The sequence below is a fragment of the Sminthopsis crassicaudata genome, chromosome 2 (genome assembly GCF_048593235.1).
Source record: "Sminthopsis crassicaudata isolate SCR6 chromosome 2, ASM4859323v1, whole genome shotgun sequence".
Classification (NCBI taxonomy): domain Eukaryota; kingdom Metazoa; phylum Chordata; class Mammalia; order Dasyuromorphia; family Dasyuridae; genus Sminthopsis; species Sminthopsis crassicaudata.
In genome coordinates this window covers 527,282,805-527,308,337 of record NC_133618.1, presented here as the reverse complement: position 1 = coordinate 527,308,337, position 25,533 = coordinate 527,282,805, and the positions used below count along the sequence as shown (strand labels likewise).

General features: G+C 32.8%; 2 protein-coding genes across 7 annotated transcripts in view; one reads left to right on the top strand and one right to left on the bottom strand.

The window, feature by feature from the left end:
• The window catches only part of CCPG1 (cell cycle progression 1), an 89,277-nt gene that overhangs the window by 60,491 nt on the left and 3,253 nt on the right, over nucleotides 1-25,533 (top strand). For 4 of the 5 annotated variants that reach the window (XM_074294556.1, XM_074294558.1, XM_074294557.1 and 1 more), the window contains one exon: nucleotides 1,204-1,982. In XM_074294556.1, coding sequence (XP_074150657.1) covers nucleotides 1,204-1,393 — 190 coding nt within the window. In that variant the 3' untranslated portion in view covers nucleotides 1,394-1,982. Of the gene's footprint in view, nucleotides 1-1,203; nucleotides 1,983-24,168; nucleotides 24,267-25,533 lie in introns of those variants that run through there. The other variant, XM_074294555.1, reaches the window with a different exon arrangement.
• Nucleotides 1,972-25,423, bottom strand: PIGB (phosphatidylinositol glycan anchor biosynthesis class B). Of its 2 annotated transcripts, none has more exons than XM_074294560.1 (12): nucleotides 25,291-25,423; nucleotides 22,565-22,698; nucleotides 22,020-22,139; nucleotides 20,603-20,707; nucleotides 18,482-18,612; nucleotides 17,540-17,680; nucleotides 16,652-16,703; nucleotides 12,846-13,057; nucleotides 10,773-10,837; nucleotides 5,181-5,394; nucleotides 2,697-2,877; nucleotides 1,972-2,363 (listed from the first exon to the last, which is right to left on the bottom strand). In XM_074294560.1, the coding sequence occupies exons 1-12, from the start codon at nucleotides 25,418-25,420 to the stop codon at nucleotides 2,250-2,252; spliced, it is 1,599 nt and encodes a 532-aa protein (XP_074150661.1). In that variant the 5' UTR covers nucleotides 25,421-25,423; the 3' UTR covers nucleotides 1,972-2,249. The 2 variants fall into 2 exon arrangements, with proteins under 2 accessions (XP_074150661.1, XP_074150662.1); XM_074294561.1 differs by having other exon boundaries at nucleotides 20,642-20,707.

Here is a 25,533-nt window from a genome sequence, read left to right as displayed (position 1 = left end):
GATGACTTATTACATCTTTAGAATGTATATTACAGAAATACTCAGATAAAGGAGAAAATCTATTCAGATTTTAAGAAAAACTACAGAGGAAGTAGAACTTGCACTTAAAGGAGTAGGAGAGAAAAGATAAAGTTGGGGGTAAAACAAGATAAAACCATAGTAGTAGGAATATGAGCACAATTCATGTTAGTGAGTTAACATGATGGTATATGAAGATTCATGATAGAAAGCTGTGGGAGAGAAGTTTGGTTAGGTAAGTATCAGTCATTGTTGAGCCTTTGTAAATGACAAGCTGAGAATCTTGGACTTACTCCACTAAGGAGAAAATTCTTAAAGTAAGAAAGAACATGGTGAAAAGCTTATTTTGTGAAAAAATTGTTCTAACTATTGGGAAGAAGGCTCACAGTGAATGGTTTTGAGGTAGGTGGAAAAGTTTTTGGACTATAGTATAGGGCACAAAATATTCTTCCCACTGATAAAATTGTAATTCTTTTAATATTAGTAAGGTTTTAATAAACTTTAATGTATATTTTTTAGATTTCAGCTCTTTAAAAAAAATTTTTTTTACATCACTATATAGCCCTGATTCATTACATCCTTCTCCTTTGATAACCAGTGAAATATCTCCATTTAACAAAGAATATGGAGAAGGGGAAACAATTTAGCAAAACTTATACGTCAGCTTAATTTGTCTATAGATGTAATATTCTGTTCCTGTATTTCTTCACCTCTTTAAAAGAGGAAGCTGCATTTTCTCATCTCTCTTTTTAAGGCCAACTGTGGTCATTTATTGAAGATTTTTAACTAGGATTTTTCTCCTATTTTTTTGTGAAATCCTCATTTAAGCCAAGAAATTATAAACACTTTTAAAAAGTTACTTTTCTTAATTACATAGCTTTTATATTTCTAATCATTCATATATACAGAGTTCATGCTGTAGAGATTCTGATGAGTTTATAGGGAGGGGACAAAAGGGCTAAAAGAATGCTATTAGAAAAATATTCATGAAATACATTTAATGTACTACAAAATTGGGTATTTCAAGGATTTTTTTTTTTTTTTAAAAGACAGACACTGATTGACTTTAATATCCTTTTTCAGAGGGTTGTTTAAAATTTAATGGAGAAAAATCTTTATTTTCTTTCCCTAATTTTAAAGGAACTTTTTTCTAACATAGAAAAAAAATGTGTTTACTGCTTTCAGTCGCCCTGATAAAAAGCATCGTATGGTTAATATTGAAAACTCCAGGCATCGAAAACAAGAGCAGAAGTACCCTCAGCCACAGCATTATAAGAGGGAAGGTAAATGGCATAAACATGGTCGAAGTAATGGAAGACACACGGCAAATCTTGAAATAGAGTTGGGGCAGTTACCTTTTGACCCAAAATATTGAACATGATTAAGTAAATTAGATAACTCTAAGAGAATTGTGGATGTTCTCTGTTCTGTTCAGTATTGAAAACTAAAACTGAAGTTACCAAGAAGTCAATGTCTTTCATCTCTAATTATCAGTTTGGTGAATTTTAACACTGTTAACTCAAAAGCATCCATCAAAGCTTACTAACTTGCATTTTCTTTGTAGTTTAGCTCTCTGCTGAATACTTTTTGGCAATGGAAGTAAGTTTGGTTGTAGTTTTACCATTAGAGAAGCCAGGCATGCAATAGGTTTTATGCATGAAATGAAGTTTCCTTTCATTTTAAGGTAAGACAAGCTCAAGTCATATATGACAAAATATAATTAACACTGATATTTGTTAAATCTGGTATTGAGCTGCCTTGGAAAAAGTACATTGTGATGGAATTTCATCTCTGTTAATATTTTATAAACTTCCTTCTTGTCTTTTCTTTGGGTTCAAGAGCCCATTGACTTGTGAAGAATTTGCTGCCTTCTTAACGAGCTTGCTGACTTGTTCATTTGTAAAATTTCTTGCACACATGCATATTGTGGAAGGAAAAAATAAAACTACACCATGGGGAAAAAAGGTCTTTATTGACAATGTAGCATTGTTAAGTATGTGATTTTACTGTTGTTCTAAGAAAATGTCTTTGATTATTCACTCATCAAAAATAGAGATCATATAGTGTCACTTGGTAAGAGTGGCTCATATTGTTTGTAGTTTGCTATTTCTATAAAACTTGTCCAATTTTTAAAAGAATCCAAAAATTTCAATATTTTCACAAGTAAATGCAATTTCTTCAAGAAAGATATAGTATGTTTTGAAATCTCATCTTGAGCTGACTTTTAAATTTTACTTCTTTTCATAAATATATATATGGCTTCCAGTTCGGCTTTCAGGCAAGTGAGTGTGGAAGATGACAGCAGTTCTCTTGTAGCCATTTGTAATTAGAAAGGTCTTTATTTCCTATAAATGTACAATTAAAAAAAAAAAGTTGCTTTAAATATAGGATCACATTTGAATTGAGGATTTTTAAAGAAACTTAATTGCTTAAGTATATTAATCTGGTTTATTTTTTCAACAACTTGTAAATTATAATAACCAAGTTAGCTAATCAATTTATTTGGTAAAAAAATGAAATTCCAAGTATTTGAATGGATTATTGTTAAGAAGGGGGAAAAACCAAATTAAAGCTATTTGGATGAGGTATGAGAGCATTTTATATACCACCCATATGAGTGGAAGTTTGAGATAAATATACCTTGGAAATTTCCAAAAGTTATCTTATCTTTTACTTACCTCTTCTAAAACACTGAAGATGATTAAATGAGTAGGCAATAATGTATTATTGGAAAACTCTTGATTTAGCCAACTTAATGGATTTAAGTAAAATTTATCTGCTTCATCAAGATAATTCTCTTTTCCATTCAAGTCTGGGGGACACTGAAGAAATCTCATCGGAAGTGGACAATGTACGTGGCTGTGGGGGGAAAAAAATTTCAAAGGATAAAAAAAGAGAGAACATTAAAATTGTCCAAAAGCTTATCTTCTTTCATAGCATATATGGTATAATTAAATCGGGGTTTTAAGCTTGGGAGAGAAAGCCCAGAATGAGTCTTGTATTGTTTTTATTGTAAACAAAACAACATATGCCTAAATTTGTAGTTATAAATGACAAGGGTTCTCCTCCTCCTTTGTTTCATTTCAAGCAAACATTAGGTTGAATTTAATGCAAAATTGAAAAAAACCTTTGATAGAAGAACTAACCTAATTGATGGGCAGTTTAGCACAATAAAAAATTCTTTAGCATATAAAAAATTATCTCATTCATGCAATCTAAGATGGATTCAACCAATCTGCATTTCTTAAATTGTGAAAATAAAAATTAAAATCTCATATTCTCATTGAGTTAAAATGTCCTAACTAGTAATTCCTACCACAGGTGTTCTTTGTCATATAAGTGATGATTTTTTTTAAAAATTATTATTGTTTGAAAATTTCTGTAACTAAATTATTATTCACATTGACTTTTATAATTTGAGAGAGCTCCCTCCTGTAATTCCTGCCTTATGAGAGAAAGGGGAAACAAGTCAACAGACAATTGCAAAGCAATGTGAGGATATGGGAATAGTCATTTTAACATGGATTATACTTGATGCTATAGGAGTGAATCAGATCGCTAAAGCAAAGTAAATAGGAGAGGGCTAAGGACAAAGCTTCAAAAGATGCCTTTATTTAGAGGTTGGAAAGAAGCTAAACCAGAGATGAGAACTAGAAGATTAAGAAAAGACAAAAATAGTAAGAAATATAAAGACTGAATAAAGAAAAGTTGGCAATTAAAAGTCATCAATAGAGCATAGCAAAAAAGTTTTTGTAGAGTGGTAGGGACATAGAGGCAGTATTACTTAAGCATTTAGGATAAAACTAGTAAGTGAATAGCAGATGAAAATGTCAAGGAGAATTTTTTGGTTTTGTTTTTTAGTTAAAAGGAAACCTGAGTATGTTAGAAGGAAAGAGCTCTATAAGGGAAAGAGATTTTAAGATGCAGGCAGAGAACTGGATCAAGGGCACCAGTGGAGAAGTCTTGGCAAAAAGAAGTCACTCCATTTTTAACCTAAGGAAAACAGTGAAAAGAGAATTTTTGAGGTGATGTGGGAAGGACTTGCCATACATGGTCTTGTCTATTAAGAACTTGGAATTAGAAGTAGAGGTGGGAGAACAAAAAGAATTACCATTGTGAGGAGTGTAGTATGGAGTCCTTAAAAGATGCTTGGATTGTAATCCTGCAATAGTAGGTAGCTGAACTCAGACTGAATTAATTTTAGTGGAGCCAGCTAACAAATCACTTAGCCTTGGGGGATAATAATAGCACTTTACAAGGTAATTGTGAGAATCAAATGAGATTAATATATGTAAAGTACTTTGAAAAACCTAGATATGCACATTTTAGCTATTATTCACATAATTGTTGTTTATTTGTGCTTAATTTGGCCTAGAGTTAGGGATTTCCATGATAGAGAGGAGGAAGAACTAGAGGGCAAATGTTTTGAAAAATATTGCCATACTGAAATGGATGAATTGTGGTCAGAAATATGAAGGTAAAGAAGTAAAGCCAGAATAGGGATTAATGGACTGGGAGAAGAGGGAGGGATCAAACAAATGGAAGTCAAGATGAGGACAAAAGTCAGGCTTTAGATGTAAGGTAATTGGAAAGATGAAAAGAAAAAGAGATTGTAAACTGGGATAATTTCAGAATGCTAAATTTAAAGAAGGTAATTTTCAAAAGTTGATGAGAGGTCTAGAAGATAGAAAGGCATGTGAGTTAAGTTAACTAGTAATTTGAATTTCAGGGAAGCTGTATTTCTCGTGGTTTATGGAGACCGTTTCTCCAAAACTGGGTTATTAAAGGATGGTTTCTGTTAAGACATCAGTGTATCTAGGTGGTTAAACTTCTTGAATGAATGAGCTATTTTATTATGGTATTTCACATCATATTCTAGACTTGTTTACTATTCTTTGGTTAAATTACATTGTGTCTTTAAGAAAAATTTCTTTAAAACAAGTTAACAATATTAGATCTTAAATGCTATTAAATTTTATTAGGAATGCCTTATTCTTTGACAGAGTTTGAATTATTTTTTATGTTAAGGGTCAATACTAATATACTTAAATATTTTAAATAGATTTTAAAAAATGATTTGCTATCAGCCAATTCATATCGAGGGACTTAAAAAAAACCCCACACATTTTAAAGCACTGCTATTACTGAATGAATTTAGTTACCTGTAATAAGGAGTAGAGTGACAAGGCATCATTACAAAGACGGAGGCTGAAGAGTAATTAGAGGAATTGTCACAGAGTTCTTGAATGTGAGTCATAACATCAAGAGAACCACGTTGATGAATCAAACCGGTATAGAGGGCTAGCATCACATTTGATAAAAACAGAAAACTGAGTGCTGGTTTCTTCCACATTTTCAAGTGATTTAAAGAATGTCCTAGAAAAATATACAAAATGAGTCCAAATTACTAACAATAATTTAAGGGGATTTGTTGTTGTTGTATACTTGTTATACATAATAATGTTAATTTACTGAGGATTTCAAGGTTTAATATTTTCTAAAGATTTGCTTGGATGCCCTGATCATGCCTTTTACCATTCTCTAAAACTCTATCATCACTTAGCTCTCATCTACCTCTTCATTTACTCATCATATCATCTCTGCATCAAGCTGTTCAATTATTTGCCTACTTTTTATGTATATTTGTGTGTGTGAACCTCATTGTGTTCCATAGGCTCAGAAGAAATGGAAAACGGGCCTTAGAAATTCTAGTCCAGTCTCCTGTGAGTATTGTAACTAATGAATATCCCTCGTGGACACTGAAAATTCTATCAATGTTCAATAAAGATCAGTGATCATTATGATTTGTGTCTGGGATGCATATTATATCCAAATTATCTATTTAATACATAAAGGAGATCCACTACACATTTTGGCATTAGAATCTCAAATGCTATCCAAGAAAGGAGACTTCTGTAAAGTAGCTGTTTGTCCATAATGAAACTAGAGATTCCCTCTACTCCATCTTTGACATGTGACTGTCCATCTTTCAGTATTGTATATCCAATGCTTCGTAAAAAGCATTCCACTTAAAGTTTGATAGCTTGAATTGCTAGGAAGCTCTTATTATATTGGATTGAATCTTATTCTTAGTTTATCTTACAAGATCTCAAATAGAGAAGAAAATTGCTGATTAGGAGCAATAACCATTTTGTCAGAGGAAATAAGGTCTTAAATTTTGAGATGCCTAGGTAAAGAGCTCTAAAATGACTAGCATCATTATACACAAATTTGGGGGAAAGGGGTTCCACTTGGATTTACAGTCAGAAATTTGTGACAAACATGCTTCAGATGGAGGGATAGCTTCATGGTACAGTGAATAAAATGGTGAGCCCGGATTGGCAAAACCTGAGTGCAAATCTGGTCTCAGGCATTTACTACCTGGGCAAGCTAGTTAAACCTATTTGCCTCAGTTTCCTCATCTATAAAATGAACTGATTAAGGAAATGATAAACTACCCCAGAATCTTAACCCCCAAATGGGGTCACAGAGTTGGACATGACTAAAATGACAACCCCCGATGAAATAAAATGCCTAATTTTTATTCACTAAATATTAGGTAATATGTTTAAGGCATTGCCTAGGTGCTAAGGATACAGAGATGAAATAAGGACTCTTTAATTTGCATTCTTAATTGTATCTTATTTTCCTGGAAAGGATGTTTTTTGGAATAAGGTTCTCTGATTTTAGCCATCAGTTTACATGGTAGAAATATAATATTTAAGAGGAGAAATAAGCAATATCTCAGATAACAACATGTAGCATCAAAATTATATAGCAAGCATGAAATTAGAATGGAAAATCATAACTGGATAACTGCATAACATTATCTTGTCCAGCAAATTACTTTGTAAACACTTTTGCAAAGGAAGAAGTAATTGGGAGGAGAAAGGGTGGTACATTTAGATGCATCTACAAATGCTCCATTTATTTTACTTCTTGGCTGTTCAGGTGGGAGATGCTGCAACTGGCTGGAAAGGCAGGTCTGCCTGCCTTGACTAGAGATACTCCACTTTTACTCTTATGCAAAAATATCTATACAAGTGCAAATGCATTTGGGATGCCAATACAGGAATTAAACCTACAGGTTTAATGCTTAGCATCATGCCTGGTACATAGAAGGTACTTAATAAGTGCTTGTTGAGTTGATACCTCACTAACAAGTTTTTAGTCCAGGAATTCTGAACCATTTTTTGGTCATGGATCCCTTTGGCAGCCTAGTAGTTTCTGAATTCTTTCTCAGAATAGTATTTTTAATTGCATAAAATAACTACAAAGAAAATTATGTGAAATAAAAATGTCTTTTTTTTTTTTTAAACTATCCTGATAACAACTGAAAGATCATTTCTACTTTTGGCAGAATTGGGACATAGGGACTCATTTAGAAAGCAAACTTCAGCTAATCTTGATTTCAGTTTAATCATTTCTGGAAAGCAAGTCAGTCTCCATTCCAGCATCTTCAGTTGAGTTACCATAAGTGCCAATTTTTGGTGAGGCAAAATTAGTCTTCCTGTCACTTTTGAAAGCAAGAATGGAAAGATAAAGTACCAATTGCTAGCTTTTGAATAATGCAAATAAAATTCTTCATACCTTAGATACCCTCCATTTCTTCCTTTTCCTTCATTCTGGATAGCTTAGGCTTCCTTTATTTAGGAAGACTTATATAGTACATACTTAGGGTTTCCTATATTTACATATATTTGACTTGGAGTATGTTTTTTTCCCCCCATAGGAAATTCCTTAGTCCAAAATTCAAGTCAGATCAACTCCTCTAGTCACTTAAATCCTACTTACTTGCAAGGATATACTCATTTCATACTGTTAGTGATAATTTAAGAGGACTTGAAGCCAGATCTGCCCCTTGGTTTACTACATGAGAAACTATTCTCTGCACATATCTGATCCTAACTAATATCTCTACAATGGTTTTGTAGAATTAGCAGTGGTTCGTAGTTGGTCTGCTCTGGAGTTTCCAAAATTAAAATTAAGATATGGCTTAAAATTTTTTTCTACTTTAATTAGCTTTTCAAAATGTTAAACACACCTATACACATGCTCACTATGGTCTCTTATATTTTAACTTGTGTAAGTCTTGCAAGCTCCTATCTAAATTTAATGAACATTCATTCTAAAGAAATTTAAGACACACTTCATGGGAAGAAAACTGGCAAAATTCAGATAATCGGTACCAGAAATGTAAATGCTTAGGGATTATATAAATGCTACTAGTTCAACTTAAATGTTACCAATATCAGCCTTCATCAGTGTCTGGCAATAACAAATATTATGGCTGTAGAATAATGATAACTGTTAGCTGTTCAGTCTTTATTGAAAATAATTCTAAAGCAAAGGCTAATCCTAAATTCTAAAGCCAAAATTCTTTTGGGCAAAGAGGTATGAGCCTGGAACAACATGCAGACTAGAAAAAAAGGAAACCTTAAGAAATAATTTCATTAAAAAAAAAAAAAATCTCCTTTTGCCTTTTACTTTTTTGTTCTTGTAGACAGAATTTAACTCCATTGGTCAGATCCAGTATTCATGTAGTTGCAATTCAGTTCAATCTAAAATTTTGATAAATAACTATTAAGATTACTAAATTCAGGGCATTGGAAGGCTAAGTTGTTGGTTATAGAAAGATCGATGCAACATAGTACCTTCTCAAGTATAGTAAGGGCAAAGTTAGGTGTATACCAGCTATCTAATAATGTAAAGGAAACTGATAAATGAAAAAGGCAAAAAGCTAGAGAAATTTGAGAAAAGAATAATCAAATGACGTTCAGCTGCTGGTTTGAGAATTACCTAATCAAAACTGCTGTTTACCAACGCTAGAACTAAAAGCTATTTGTATTAGACATAAAACATAGTGATACGTACAGAGTGAAGATAAAGGGCTACAGGAGAATATATTATGCTTCAGGTGAAGAAAAAAAAGGATGTATTAGACACAATTCTCTAAGTGCTACTGGATAATTAGAACTTATATTTAGGAATTTTGTACTTTATAGCCATCTGTTTCTAGACCATGCCTAGTGCCATTATCAAAAGCAAAATGCCACTGGTCTCTTCTAGCCCTCCCAAATCTATACTCTCTAAAGCTCCTGAAACAATCTTTCTTGTCATTTCTTGTTCTTCCTTATATGTTAAATCAGAAGTTTCTTAGTATTCAAAAAAATGATGTGGGGAAAGGTAAGAGATAATTGTAACTTTCAGAACCTTTTTTGCCTTGACTGCTTCAGATGCTGTTATTTTATGTAATAAATTAGCATGATGTTTTATTGGTCTATTGGATTTTTTTATGAAGTTACACTTAGAAACTCATTCTAATGTTATAACTTATTCCAAAGATCATGTGTGCTGTTTTAGAATGGATTTAGACCAAAAACAATAAAATTCCTACCTGATGTAAGACAGGTGTGTCTTTTGTGTTTTTAACATTATATATGTCTAAGCCAAAATAATCTTGACCAAATTTTAACCACCCAAGAAACAGAATTACTAAACACACTAATCATTTGAACTGTGTTCTGCTTATCTCAGGTCTGAGTTGAGCTTATGATCTTAATAGCTTTAAACCACCATCTATATTTTGAGTATCATCCTGATCATTTGCAAATAAAGCCATCTATCTCAAAACAGGCACATTTCCATAGAAGGACTTAACATATGGGAATAATCCCTATTCTGCACAGTACCCATTTCTCTTCCCAAATGTACCTATTTACCTTTAGGCCTCCTTATGACATACTGTTGACTAGCAGCTCTGAAAATAATTCCTGACTAGGGAAAATTCCAAATCTACATAAAATGAGCTACTTCTCAGAATGAATATTCTAAAATCTGTTATATGTCTTAATGAAGAGACTATAACTTGAGCAAAACAGATGTGAGGGAATAACTGAACAGCTGTCTATAGGCATAGGTGACAAGAATGGAAGCAAAGAGGAAGGAAAAAAAGCTACAACTCTTAATAGTGTTGGATCTGTCTATACATCTTCACATTTTTGACTAATCAAAGTTCAGATTTTGTGCTGGTGAGCTTGGCAGTTTGAATAGGTTATGACAAAAAAGCTCTATACTTATTGTACTATCATGAGTTGCACGTAAGGGATATTTGCTAGTTTGCGTATACTATGAGTGGGTAGTAACTTGTTATAAAAAATTAATTTGCATACTGTTTCCTGCTATTTCATTAATACTAAAATAGTTTGTACAAGATGATAAAAATAAAAGGAAACTAGATTTATATTATCTTTTCTGTATATGTACATATGGATGTGTGTGTGTATGTGCGTGTGTGCACTGGGAGGTATAAGCACAAAATAATGTAAAGATATTCTTATTAGATGATACTGAAGTAATAAGAATGAATTCCAATTCATGGTAAGTGAGGATTGGACAGTTAGATATCATATATAGTGCAGGGTCTGAAGTCAAGAAAACTCATTAACTGAAATCAAATCTTGCCTCAGACACCCCCTAGCTTATGTGACTAGATTAAAATCATTTAACCTTGTCTGCCTCAGTTTCCTCACCTATAAAGTAAGCTGGAGAAGAAAATGGCAAAACACTCCAGTATCTTTGCCAAGAAAACCCCAAATGTGGTCAGAACAATTGGACATGAACGAAACAGCTGAATAACAGAAATGAGGTAAATTTGTTTAACAAAAAAAAAGATAATTTAAAGTTTTGAGATTTTGACTTTTTAACATTTTTTGGGGTAAATGATAGTTTCTATAATAAGCTAAAGTACTTACCACAGAATACCATACAAAATGGTAAAATTGGATAGATAAACCTGAATTCTTTGTGGCTCAACAAGCTGTAATAAAACAAACATTACAGAAGTTTTTAAACATTCTTTCTTACAGTAAATGAATAAATATGTGTAAATGCTACAGAAAACAAATAATTCTGTTAAACCTATTATAAATTATCAATGGGAAATAAAGAATTTTGTATTATGTTGAATTACAAAATACTCTATTGAAATTAGTAGAGGGAGGTCTCAAAAGCCCAGATTCTTTTGAGTTGCAAGGGACCCAAAAGTTATCGAATTTAACGACCTCATTTCTTAAGAAGTTAGGAGATTTAGCCAAGGTCATACATCTACTTAAGTGTCTGAAAGTGTAATCTGAATATAGGTTTTCCCAACTCCATATCCAGCATTCTATCAACATATTGCCTTTACAAATAGAATTATATCATATAAATTAACATGCACTAGATGTTAAATTTTCTACAGTAAAATAGCAATTATTCTGTAGAGAGATTAGTAACTTTTTTATTAGCAGTGATCACAGCTCTATCCAACTTATTTCAATGTTACCCCCAGGATTTACACAGACCACCCTTGTTATTATACAAATGGAAAAAATAAAAAATATTTTACCAGAAATAAATTACTAGTGAGTACCAGATGAGACAAAAGCAGAGTGTATTCAGAGGACAAGTTTAAATGCCTAGTGGCTTCTCTAGTTAAGTACAGCTGGCTATCCAAATTTTATTGAGAATAGCTGAAATAACTCCTGGGGATCAGGGGCGAGGCTTCAGATCTAAAGCACTTATGTGTCCCTTTGTCTTTTAACAGATGACAGCAAAAATCAATTGCAAAGATGCCCATTGCAGAGCTTTTTAACATGTTTTCAGGGGACAGCAGTGACTCAGTAGCCACAGAACATTATATAAAAAAGCATCAGAGATGTAAATTGCCCATGTCACATGTTTCTTGGAAGCCCATATCCCTTATGTTTATGTCCATTAAATGTATGAAACAGCAATAGTTGTGGAAAAAAATGCTGTGTTGTCAAAGGACTTAGATACCAGATCTGTTATTATGTATCTAACTTTAGAAAAGTAATTTAAGGCCTTAGTTCCTACTCCATAAAATGTGAGAGATTAGATAAAATCTGAGGTTTCTTCTAGCCTTAAATCTATGATTTAAAATCCTGTTCCCAATGTATGCTCTTTCTCACTGGTGGCATTGTAACAAAGGAAGGAAACAAAAATTTATGAAGAGTCTAATTTGTGCCAGGCACTTTGCTGAGTACTTTACAAATGTTAGATCATTTGAGACAACTATAGAGTTGAAAAAGATGAAGCAGACAGATTTTAAAGTGGTGTGTTCTGGATCAAACACCTAATAAATGTCTGAAGCTGCATTTGAACTTAGATCTTATTGATTCCAGGCCCAGCAGTCTATCCACTGTCCCATGTAGCTCTTTAAAAAGGGTATCTATTTATGGAGGTGGGGAAAATAATTGTTATTTGTTTTTTTTATTGGTGATTGGTAAACATATTGGTGGGGAATTTGTGAATTATGGTTTTGTGTAGGACCTGAAATAGCTTTCAGAGCATCCATGTGTAAGGGAAGACTCCAAATACTATATTTGAATAAAGCTCACTGGTACATGCATTTCCACAACAGCCACAGTATGACTCTGTAGGTGGTTTTCAAGAATTGTTTTGAACAAAAATTCATCCCTCTGGAAAATCTGATAGAGCTTCTTTTTCACTATGCACTGCTTTTTATATCTTTTATAATTTATGAATGTCTTCATGTTACAAAATGTGCAGTAGATTTTGTGCAGTAGAAGAAAATTCAACTAAATTAATGAATTATCTTTGATAAGAAATTCTGTATTTCTTGGTCCCTTATTTGTTTGTAACATTAGGAAATGATTTAATAATTCATCTCTCCTGGTTCATTAAATAATCCCTGATTAACCTAAGCATTAATGAGTTGTTAAAAGATGATCCAATTTACTACACAATTGAGCACATTCTTTTTTTGTTTGTATTTTTAAAAAGTACAAGAAAGAAAGTCTTACCTATAAACCAGCACTGTCCATACTATAGCCACCAAAAGTATCTGATATCTCCTTACAATAAGGAAGCATCCATGAATAAAGAAGGGTAGATGAGGGCCTAAGATAACTGGAAACCCTTGACAGATATACCAGTGCCATGGATGAGATCCATAAAATTTACCCAAGTTCTTTAGCACATTAAACTTCAAAAAATTAAGTTGAACAAATGTCCACTGAAATATGTGAAGGAAAAAAAAAAAGAAGTTAGAAACACAACAAAGCTGTTTGAATTCTGAGCATTTTAGGATCTGACACAATCTTGACCAATTTGAAGCATCAAGTTCATTTCTATCTTAAAAATATGAAGGAATAGTTTCTATAATGTTGGTATCCAAAAACTAGTTCTGTGTTAAACCTAATTACTATGAGAACTAAATCATTCTTAACTATTGTTGATATCTTCATAATCTGGCCTGAGAACTAATAAGCCAGTTGAAAAAAATATAGTTCATAATGCTTTTTGGCATTAATTAGCTTCCAGCAAAATTTTGCCTAGATTTATAATTTTTAACATTCTTAAGTTTGCAATGTAACATTTATACAAAAAATATTAATATTTAGTAATGGTCTAGCAATAGACACACACATATCACCAGACCATATTTTATATGTATATATGCATATATACATATACATGTGTGTGTGTGTATGCGTAGATATGTAATAAGCTTCATGTATATATTGGCACACAAATATATATTTTATATATACTTCTATGGATATATGTTCTCACTGATGTGGGTACTCTCCCTTGAAGACTGAAACCTAGCTACTCTTTGTCTTGTACATCTGTTCCTATCCTGCAAAACCTCCAAAGGTGAGGTTTACCAGATGAGTTGGAGAGTAATCAATCTTCTAGGAGTTTTAATATTTTTTGTATGGGCTGTTCATCTGTCAGTTATCCTTTCCTATAGGACAGCCCACCTCTGAGTCTGGTTATATTATCTTTTGATGAAATGACTTTAATCACTTTTGTGCATGATTCATTGGTAATATGCTACAGTACATTCATGTTCACAAGGCATTTCTCTGTTGTTCTTTGGTTGATTCACAATTCCATGATTTGCAGTAACAGTATCTCTGAAGAATACCGATGTTAAAAAGTTGGGATTTTTGTTTCAAGGAGAAGCTCAGATTGTTAAAAGCATTTTATAATTTCCCAAATGAAATCTAGTCCACTATCTTCCTCCTATTCAATTTTGGTTTAGGTTCATGCATTTATGTATATCATGAAGATTTATGTATATCAGTCTGAAAAATAAGCATTTTTCACCTTTAAGTTTTTTCCTGTGTGAATAACTGAGCTAAGTTTGATGCAATTAGTTCAACAAACTCATCTTGTAGGGCTTTATCATCTATATATCATCTGTTTTCTACTGAGGTTCTGCCCCAGACATATTCCATGCACCTTTGGCAAGCATACAGCTATCTGTTTTATGACTTCTTGCTACCAGAATGTTGAACAAAGTTATCTTAGTTTTTGCATCTTTTAGAAAAACTCACATAATTTTGACATTAACTCATCATCATTATTTCATCAGTCATTAAATTGGAGGAGATCCATTAAGGTGGATCTTCATTGAATGAAATACTTTTTAATAGTCAACAGATAATAAAGCATAGCAGGATCTTATATTATCTTCATCTTTCAGTCAACTGTTTATAAAGAAATTTGCTGTAGAATACTACAAAAATCTACTTTTCCTCTCCCTGTACCTTATGAGAGGATGTCCTCAAAAAATAAATAGGTTAGTCTCATGAAATTTTATAAAAAATAGGAAAGTAGGCATAGGACTCCATAGTACTGATTTTTAGTCATTCTCTCCCCCCCGCCCCCCAGTAATAATGATTTTCCCTCAACATACAGCATCATCATCTTTCTGATAGCTTGAGAATCAGTTCCTTAATACCTTCAATACTGGGTTGCCTCTATCACAATCTCCATATTTGATTTATTAGAATTTCTCTTTCCATTTGCTTTTCCTTAGTGCTGTTTCTATTCTCTAATGCAACATTTCAAGAACTACAATTCTTCTTCTTGAGTCCAAATGTTACATTTTAGTGTGACTGCTGGAGAAATAATTTAGTTACTGAAACCTTGATGGAACTATTCCACTTTTCATTGATTGGCCTTCTCCTAATCTTACCCTTAAAATGCTCTTATGAAGATTTGGCTTCCTTAAGTCTCATCCCAAAATTTCTGCAGACTTGCTTTTCCCTCAATTTCTCAATGTTTTGTGAAAAGGATATTGCCCATGATCTTCCAAGTCATCAGCCTTTGTAAGATTTTACAAATGAGTTTATATTCCAAACCTATCTTTGCCACTGGCTACCAAATCTCTGTCTGCAACATCACATTTTTCCTTCCAGCTCAACTTCTCTCCAGTTTCTAGAACTGGCCACCTTATTTTGGTGACTAGTTATCACACGGTTAAACTTCCTTGAAAGATTGAGAGTTACTGTTGATGTCCTTTTCCCATTTCCCATTTTTCACTATTAATAAGTTGGTTTCAATTATTCAGGTAGGAGATGTTTTTGCTGTATTTAATTTTTGTCTCCTAATTTAAAGATTCTGATCTTTGCTTTACTAAACTGATTGCCTGAGTAGTCAGACTACTGATTTTGAAATGATTTCTACCTATATCACTAAATATTTGTTGCCTGTATGTTAATATATAATAATTTTCTTTTCTTTCTTTCTTTTTTTTTTTTTAAACTTCTACCACTTCCTGATTTTTTCTTAAATGAAGTATCCATCATATGTGGGTAAAATGATTCTGTTTTTTACATGCCTCTGAACTTTTTTTTTTTAATTTTGGGTCATATTTTCCAACATTTTTTTGCTGCCTTCTCCTAGTCCTACTTTTGCATTGAAGTAAATGAGTAATTAAAGTATATATTAGTTTAATTTGAAGGGTCTTAACTTTAATAGAATTTATTTACTCTTCAACATATGCAACATGTATTAGAACATAAATTATATTTATTTTCATGGCAGTCTTTTCGCAAATGCTCATAATAAACATGGCAGTATAAGATTATTAACTATCCCATGAAGTTTCTTGTTACATTTAGCTCCATTTGCCCAATATTATGCTGATTCAGGTAACGTTATCAACAATCAAATTAATGTTTATGGACAGTCTAAAAACTGATTTTAGTACTTTCATCATCTTTTCTGTTATGTTGCTGCAATTAGGGTGGAAGTAGATTGCAGAGAACTGAAGATCATTTTGTATGGAGATATGCCACTTATTTTAATGAAATGGAATGACTGCTTTCTTACAGAATATCTATCTGATGTTTTTAAGGAAGTGAAAGTAAATGACTAATAATCAGATGTCATTATTTAAATCCAATAACTTTGATTAATCAGAATGAGATTGAGGTGATGTAATTAATTTATTGGATAAATAATATCTTTTGGTTTCAACCTTTTTATCTACACATAGAAAATTTTAATATACTTCTCTCACTGATTCATCTATGAAAGACTGATAAACCTACTGAATTGCATATATATATATATATATATATATATATATATATATATATAAACTATTGGGTTGAGTTGTACTGGACTCTAAAGTATACTTTGGAAGTTATTATTATTATTATTTTTTAAAGTAAGTCTATCAGCCGTTTTTATGTTCTATTTTTTGCTTTCAAAGTTGAAGGCAGGGAAAAAAAATTAGGATTGAGAATTCTGGTTAATCCAATTTGATTGTTCCAAATTTCAAACAGCTACTTAATACATTTAGACTCACCTGACCAAAAAATATACGATCAATTATCAAAGAAAAACCCAAAGTGACTAGCCTGGAAAAAAAAAGAGTAGATTAAAAAAATGATCATTTGCTTTAGTCTGAATCTACTACAAGTCAAGTATCTGCAGTTGTAAGTTTAAGACATATGCATTAAACCCTTTCATACTCTGCTATAATATCCAATAAATGTGTTCAAATTCTCAATTAGCTTTCACGGATGAGAAATTGCCTTTAATCATTTTGAGGTTTATTTTCTTTTAAGCTAAATTTTAAATTGGTTTTAATTGAATGTAGAAAATGGTTTGGCTCATGTCTTCAAAGTTTGTAGTATCTCAGAATATTATCAATATCTCATTGTGGGATAAAGATGGCATAGAACAATAAATATGTAGCAGGGTGTATTTGGGGCCCAGAAATATTTAATACTTTTATAAATGATGTGCTCAAAATACTTAAGAGAATATTCATTATGTTGTTAGGGAATCCTTAATTGGTTAGGTGTATCAGTATGTTGAATGACAGGAAGAGAATTCAAAATAATTTTGATTAATACAAGAAATTCCCACCATAATCCAAATCACCTATAGGCTATTTGCTTACAAGCCTTTTCAATTTGTTACCAATAATTATACTGATTCTAAATATTTAATGAGATCATTTAAAAGTTAATACAGAGTGGGGCAAATTCAAAATTTAAATAGAATGGCATAAAGAAGAAATCTCTTATGTAAATAGTATTTATAGAATGATAATAAGATGGCATGACTAAAATGTTCACTTTTTTTGCCTATAGAAAATACTGTACAAGTTTGGAAGATGTAATTAAAATCTATTTAGAATGCATATTCAAAGTTAGAAACCTGAAAGACAATTTTAAAGAGTACTTACCCAACAGGTATAAAATGCTGTAGAACAAGATCAAATTTTTTCTGCTCTTGCCAGAAATGTCTAAAGAGCAAAGGCACCCATGGAATGACAGCTGTTGGACGAATAATGCAGGCAAGTGCTACCAAGGATGAGTACATAAAACTATAAACAAGTAAAATGTGTCAAAGCTCTCATATAGTTCTCTATTTTGAGAGTTGATTATCTTTTAAATTGTAATATACAAAGGATATTAAAAATGAACACATTTTCTTCTTGTTAAAAAAGTTATTCCCATGTTTTAATGCTAATGTCTAGTTTATAAAATATACACAAATATAGCTTAATAGCACACTATTATATACTATCACTAACTCCCCTTTTTATTAGTACTTGAAACCAATCAATAACTTTTTCCCTAAGGCAATTATAATTTTCATTCTTATCTTTCAGTTAAACAAACACTTATTTTTCTCTTCCTTCTATCTCATTTGAAAAAAAAGACAAAGCCAAAACCTTATAATAAATATGCATTGTTAAGAAAAATTCTTGCATTGGCTATGCCCAAAAATGTATGTTTCATTCTGTCACTAGCCTTCTAAAATCATTCTTCATCAAAGAATAAAGGCCTTATAAAGCAGATAGTGGAAAGTGGAAAGACCTTTAGAATTCTGAAGGCATGGAAATTTTTAAAAAATGATATAATCATTACTCTCAAAATTTTTTTTTCTACTCAAGGAATACTAGATACATGTATATTAGTAAATATAAATCAGTTTCAGAAGGAAGAGGATACTTGATAAGTACTGTAAATTTTGATTTACAGTAAATACTGATAAGTTCTGCTAGTTTTCAGGATACAGTAAGAAGAATTTAATAATAAATTACTATATTTAGTATTTCTAGTTTCCTATTGTATGAATTAATAATTATATCCAAAAGTCTAATTAAAATAGGATGCCTCACCTATTCACAGTCTTTGAACCTTCCAGTGGATAGTAGAAAAGAGCAAAGATGGTGAGTACAGTCTCCATGGTGTTTGTGAGAGTTCTGGTACAGCAATACCATGTAAACCAAGAACACAACTGGCAAAAGAACTAACAACAATTATATGCAATGGTGTGTGGAGGAAGGAATGAAAAAATATTGCTAAACCTTTTCCTATAGAAATAAGCACATACTTATACAGCATTCTAGAAAATTGCCATTATTTAACCAATATTAAACAATTATCCACATCAAATATTCATAGATCATAAGATTAAAAACTAGAAGAGATCTCTAGTCTAGCTATCTCCATTTTGCAAATGAAGAAATAGGCCTCAGAAGTAAAATGGCTTGAGCATCAAATAAAAGTAAATGGCAGAGCTGGGATTTAGTGGCTTAAGAAGAAACCCACACAATTTAACAACCTACTTTATAGTCATTTTTGTAGTTTTTACTAATCTATAAGCCCAGCTGTAACATAAGATAGATAAGTTCAATAAAGATAATTTCTTAATGATTTTAAATCTCTGAAACTGAATTTCTCTTTGGAGAAATTGATATTACTAGTACTTGACAGCAAGTCACATACTTAGTACATACTTTGTTGAATGACTTCTGATCATTGATCTACAATATATTTGGCTTTGTTTTTAACAAATGTACAAGAAATATTGGAATGCTAAACAATCTTATGAAATATTTAAAGCCTTATGTTCATGGCTCTGAAATGTGCTTATTTAAATGGCAAATTCTATTTGTTTTTTGAAGACAACTAAGTGTTAAACTGGTAACAGTTAAATGGATTCATTTTATAAAATTTGAAATTTAAAATTAATTTATCATTTCCAAAAGCATCACTAGGGAATAAACTAGTTGTACAATTCTAGGTGCTTATAAATGATCCTACAGAAGTCAGAAAGAAAAATTTTAGAGTTCTTCCTCACCATGGGAAGACCTAACAGAAAAGGTTTGATTAGTATATAACAATAATGTTTAAAAGTTATTCACATATATTGTTTGCTAGCCAAAATGTTATGTTTCAAAAAATATTTCTGACAGATCAAATGAATACATCTTTTATAAGAATTATTCAGTGAGACTTCCTAAAAAAAAAAAAATCAATAGATTACTACACAATTTACTTAAGAAGTAGAAATATCTTTGTACTAAAATCCTAATGCTGAGGATTAATTAACATTTAATTCACAATTATGCTATATTAATGTTTATACTATTGATTCATTCATAAAAAACAAGCTTTCCTTACTTTTGGGGTTTTAGAGGTAAAATAAAAAATTCAAATCATGACACTTTTTATTCCATCTTTTGGTAGATGGGAATACATGGGGAGAATAAAAAAAAACAGATTTTTTTTTTTAATTGTGAAAAAATTACACTAAACAGTTCTATGCTACATAGATGACTTTTTAAAGCATAAGGATGCTTACATATAATAACTCATTTGACTTGTACTTTTCTTTTTCCCACAAATGAAATTTATAAAGTATAGTGGGTAATTTTATGGGTTAAGCAACATGTAATATATAAGCAGCATGTAATAGTAAAAAGGAAAATTACTCTTTAGGTATCTATAAGCCATGTACCATGAATCACATTTATGGTACATAAGCACTAATAGCTCTAATATTTTGGTTTTTTCTATCATTCTTTTAGTTCTGAGTAAGATTTGAGACCTATATCCATTTTTAATAAGCAACTAAGAAATAAGGAAGTGAAATATTAAAGAACAATCTTGAGGAATTCAATATAGTGGACCCTTGATTATTTCTTATATGTATATATTTTTTTGGGGGGGGGATTAGAATGAAAGTATTAATAAATCCCTCAAGCCCTTTACTCAGTGGTTTTTGAAAAGAACAGGAGTAAAGTTAGGCAATTAGAGCATAATGAAAAGAACAATGGATTTGGCACCAGACTTCCTGTGTTCAAATTTTTGTGTGATATTAGGCAGTTCCTTCAGTTTCCTCATCTTTAGAATGATCGCATTGAATTATGTGATGTTTGAGCTTTCTCTTAACTCTAAATCTTAAGATTTTGTGATTAAACAACTAACTTTAAAGAGGTTGGGGAAAGACATACCACCCATTTTGCCACTTCTTGGTTTTCTAGTTGCCTCACCAATGAGTAAAGCTTTACATCTGCCACAGCAGACAGAAGTGCTTGGGCAAGTCTAGGAACCCAAATCTAAAAAAAGAAAGGAAAAGAAAAGTCTGTTGTACAAACTGAAAACAAAAATTAGCTATAAAAACTGGTTCAATTGGCAGCCTAAATGGCATACTTGACCTACCACATTAGAGAGCAGACTAATTTACCAGTTGAAAGGCATGAAAATGGAGAAAAGGACCATTATCATTTAATTAGGAGGTTTGGATAGTTAACAGTTAAAAATAAGGTCAGCACTAATACAATCTAATAGTAAGTTTGAATACTTAATAGTTAATAAAATTAATCTCACTAATATGGGCACTCTCCAGCAGACTAGTTCTTTCACCCTTGGTCATCACTATATTAGTGACTAATAAAAAGGTAATACAAAAAATATAAGAATATTAGCTTTTAATTTGATTTTTGCATTTGCCATCTGGGGAGTATTTTAGTTTTTTTAAATAATGCAATTATTTGAAATAAGGGTAAAAAAGGCTTCTGGGAAACTTAAAAGATGTATTTTTGGTCAAAATAACAATTCCCCCCAAAGCCTCATGACTTATCATTTGGAAATCTGTGATTTGGCTCTTAATTGAACTTGAATTAGCTATATATGTTATAAGGCTATATATGTAGTAAACACTCTATATATGTAGAAATTAAACTTGTCATTTTTTTGTTCCTTTTTCTGTGCTTAATATATTTCTGAAAAGTTATCTATATTTAAATTTTACAAATAAAATTGTTTTTCCATTAAAATTCTAGAGATGTTTTACCTTCAATTGTCAATAACTTTCCTAACTTAAAAAAATATATTTTTGGGAAAAAGCCATCTGTGGTGACTTTTGTAAATATTACCCAAAGCACTTGTACATACTTTAGAAGAAACAATGGAAAAAGCAATGTACTTCAAAGTCACAAGAGCTATTTGGTCTCTGCTTTGACACCTAATGGTAGTGTGATGAGCTTAGTTACCGATAACCTCTCTGAGTCAGTTAATTTACAAAATGGCAATCATACTTGCATAAAGTTCCTGTTTATCAAGGTTTGATGTGAGAAAAGCACTAATGTAAGCCATGAAGCTCTCTATATTTGGGGGTTTTAAATTAGGTTTTCTTTAAACAAGGCTGATATATTTTGAATCTTATATTAGATTCTGCACTTACAAAGTGATTAACATATCTCAGATTTTTGGGATCAAGAACCTCACAGCTATGATATGACCTATAATATTCAGATCTTCAGCACTGAATCTCATTGAAACAAACTTACATTGTGTAAATATTAATATGTTACAGAAAAATGAAATCTAGCAGTGACAAATAGCTTGGTTACTTTTATTTAAACTTACCAGCAATTGGACACTATCTTTTGTGAAGAGATACAGAATCTTATAAATGCTTGCAAAGATTAAGGGGTAAGAGAAACCTCTCAAACCTTCAGCCCATTCCCAGGTCAAATAACCATAATTAATAAAATTAAGGATAAAATGACAAACAATACTGAAGTACAAAATAATTTTCCTATTCTATTCTCATTAACAAATTTCAAAAAAAAAAAAAACAAAAAACCAAACCCATTCTTTGATTCCCTTTTTAAAAATGAGAATTCTAGGGAAAACCCCCTTCACTATCCAGATTCCAAGTTACCAGAGGTACATGGCATATTTTCTACTTAGGTATCTTCCCACAACATACAACATATTGATGCTTAATGGATTACTATGGAATATTATTGAAGCAGTTCTACCCCTAAAGAAAAATAAAAAAAGTGGAGTAGAGAAAAATCTTAAGAGAATTGAAAATTAGGTTAAAATATGTGCTAGGGGTTGAACATAATTCCCAAAACATTTTTAATCTGAGGGGGAAAAAGCAAAAACAATTCTAAAGGATATTTGAAAACCATGTGATGTGCAACTTCAAGAGACTGCCAATATTCATCAGGAACAAAGCTTGTCTGGACTAAAAAGCAGTTAAGTATTCTTAGAAATATGGTAAACAAGACCAGGTAAATGTTTTCACCAAGAAGATCTGAGAAAGCAAAACCAACAGTTGCACTAAAATTAAACAGGCTAATTTCCCCAACTTTAACTTATTTTCCTACAGACTTACAATTGAAACATTTTTAATAAGCAGTCCTTATCCAGGTCCTAGAGATCTTGTCCCCCTCTATCAAGATCATTTCCTAGAGCTGGATTTAGGAGAGAACTCTAAGAAGCTCACTAGATAACCATTGGTCTTGGAAGGAGGGTGTTGCTAACATCTTTGTACACAAAATTCTATGAGAATCAACATGGAGCAGTGGGCAGGAGTAAGGAAGAAGTGAATTCAGATTCAAGTCTTGCCTCTTGTTATTTTTATTTATCCTTGTTTAGTAGCATTAGGTCTCCAAATAGTCTTCAAAATGAAGGTAATGGCCCCATGGTGGCTGTGGACTAATCTTAAAAGAGTTACAATAAGTTGATCCCAAAGGGAAAGATGACCAAGCAATGGGAATATAGTCATCTTTTTATATCATCCCCATAAACACTACCCACCACATCCCTTTTAAGGCCCCCAAAAGAATAGGTCATAACTTATCCAAACCCAAATCCAAACCTTAGTTGAGCTTACCACTAGTGTTCTTTTTCTTTTTAATGGAAGGAGGAATGAAAAAAAGAATGGTTTGTAATTACATTTCATACCCCCAAAGAACCTTTCTTCCAAATGTTTTCTGTGTTCTTCCAGTAACAGATTTTTAACTTCATCTCCTTTATTTCACCTCCCATATCAAACCAGTTTAGTATTGTTAACTCTAAAACATCTTTCCCATTAGGTTCCTCTCCAAAAATTAGTATATACATTTTGAGGGTTTGTGATCAAATGGGATGGGATTCAGTCACAAAAATCTGTAGACTACTGTCCTATACAATTCTCTTAAGAATAAGGTGAAGAACTTGCTGACTGCATTGGTGGAGGGGATAGTCTCCTTGAGATTATTTTATGCTAATAAAAATATAGGGGGCAAGGTTGGGAGGATAAAATTTGTTTGCCTAAAGAGAAACTCTTGTTCAGTATGTAACAGGATAATAAGACAATTCCTAAATATCTTTGTTCATGGAAAAATCCTATTAATTGCTTGAGATTATAGTTTTGGACATGTATGGCACAGTGGTACAACCAGTTGGTCTGCTCCTGAGGTCTTTCTCTGGGATATCTGCTATCTTTTAAACTGCCTGTCACCCAGATTCTAGGTTTTATTCTCTTCTCTTTGACACACCACAGGTTGCTGGTGCTGACCTAGTATGTATCTACTATTGTCTGTCTCTGACCCACAAGGATAAATTTTGCCAGTTTAACTCTAGATGAAGATGTGGTTATTCTTTGCATCTGTGAATTCAGGCATATAGTGCTTCCTAAGAATGTGATAAAGGTTGGATATTTACTCTTCATTACCTTACTTTTGGCTGAGAACATATATGCTACAATTAACCTTCCTCTCTCTTGTATGGGTTCCTCTAGATCTTTGCAGAGAGAGAAAGAAGAGCTACACAGATCATACCCTACTCTGGTTCTGTTGTCCTCGATCCCTCAATACAAAAAGGCTTGCTCCTTTCTAGGTAATGAATCAGAAATAGGACCCTTCTAGTGTTGACTGTTCCTAGAAACTGTTAACTCCAGAGGTCAACCTCCCTCTTTCAGACTTGGATGTAAATTATGGAGGATAAACCAGATCAGGCATTCTTTTATCATTTTTGTCTCGCAGACCCTTCAGCAGCCTGGTGATGCCACAAGCTCCTTTTCCAAACATTTTTAAAATGCATAAAATTATATTTTAATATGATTAAAATGTAAAATATCAATTATATTTTAAATAAAAATGTATTTTTCCCACCCAAGTTCATGGACCCCCTTGGGCCGTCCCCATTTATGAAGCTATGAATAAGATTTTATATTTATTCCTATTCAATTTTATTCTATAAGATCTGGCTTTTTTTTTTTTTTTTTTTTTTAGGCAATCGGTTTTAAGTAACTTGCCTTGGGTCACATGTTAGTATCTGAGACTGAATTTGAACTCGTTTCTCCTCACTCCAGAGCTGTTGGCTCTATTCATTTCGTCACCAATTCTGAACGACTTAATTAGGTACGGAGGGTGACCCGGGGTCGTCCCCAGTGCCTACGCTCTGATGGATGCTAACAAAGTGGAAAAGGTTTAGGGCCTGGTGGAGGCTCACCCCTAGGGGAAGACTCCCCACGTTACGGAAATTGCAGCCCTCGCGGAAAGCGCTGGGGTCCGCAGGCTCCCGGCTAGTTCCCCACCGCACCAACTGTTTTAGAAACTATCGAGGTGGGGTGGAGAGGGAGGATCAATTTTCTGCTGGAGAGGGCGAGGACACTGGCGCTTCTTGAGGGGGAAGGGGGAGAAAAAACAGGGCATTCCAGGCATACTAAAAGGGCGAAACAACTCACAATTATTACAAAAATTAATAAGCAATGTGGAAAAGGGGTCGGGGAGGAGGGCGGTGCAGGGGCTTTAAAAGCTCGCCGGGTAGCCAGAGCGGGAGCCAGGGCCTCGAGGTCCTAGTGCCCCCCGCTCCCAGCTCCGAGCCCCGCGCTGCGCCGCGCCTCCTTCCCTTCTCTCACCGAAGCGGCTTCCAGTGCGCCCTTCCGGGGGGCTGCTGTACAGGACAGACTTTCTCTTCCTCAACTTCACGGTCTCGGGGGAGCTGCTCCGGTGCCTCCTGAAGAAGAGGCTGCCCCGGGCCCGTTCCATATCCTCCTCTCTCCGCCGCGTAACCCCCGGACCTCCGCGGCTTTGGTGAATAAGGAAGCCTGTGTTTTCGCTTTTCCGCTTTGCTTGCACCCTGTGAGCCGCCGTCGCTGACA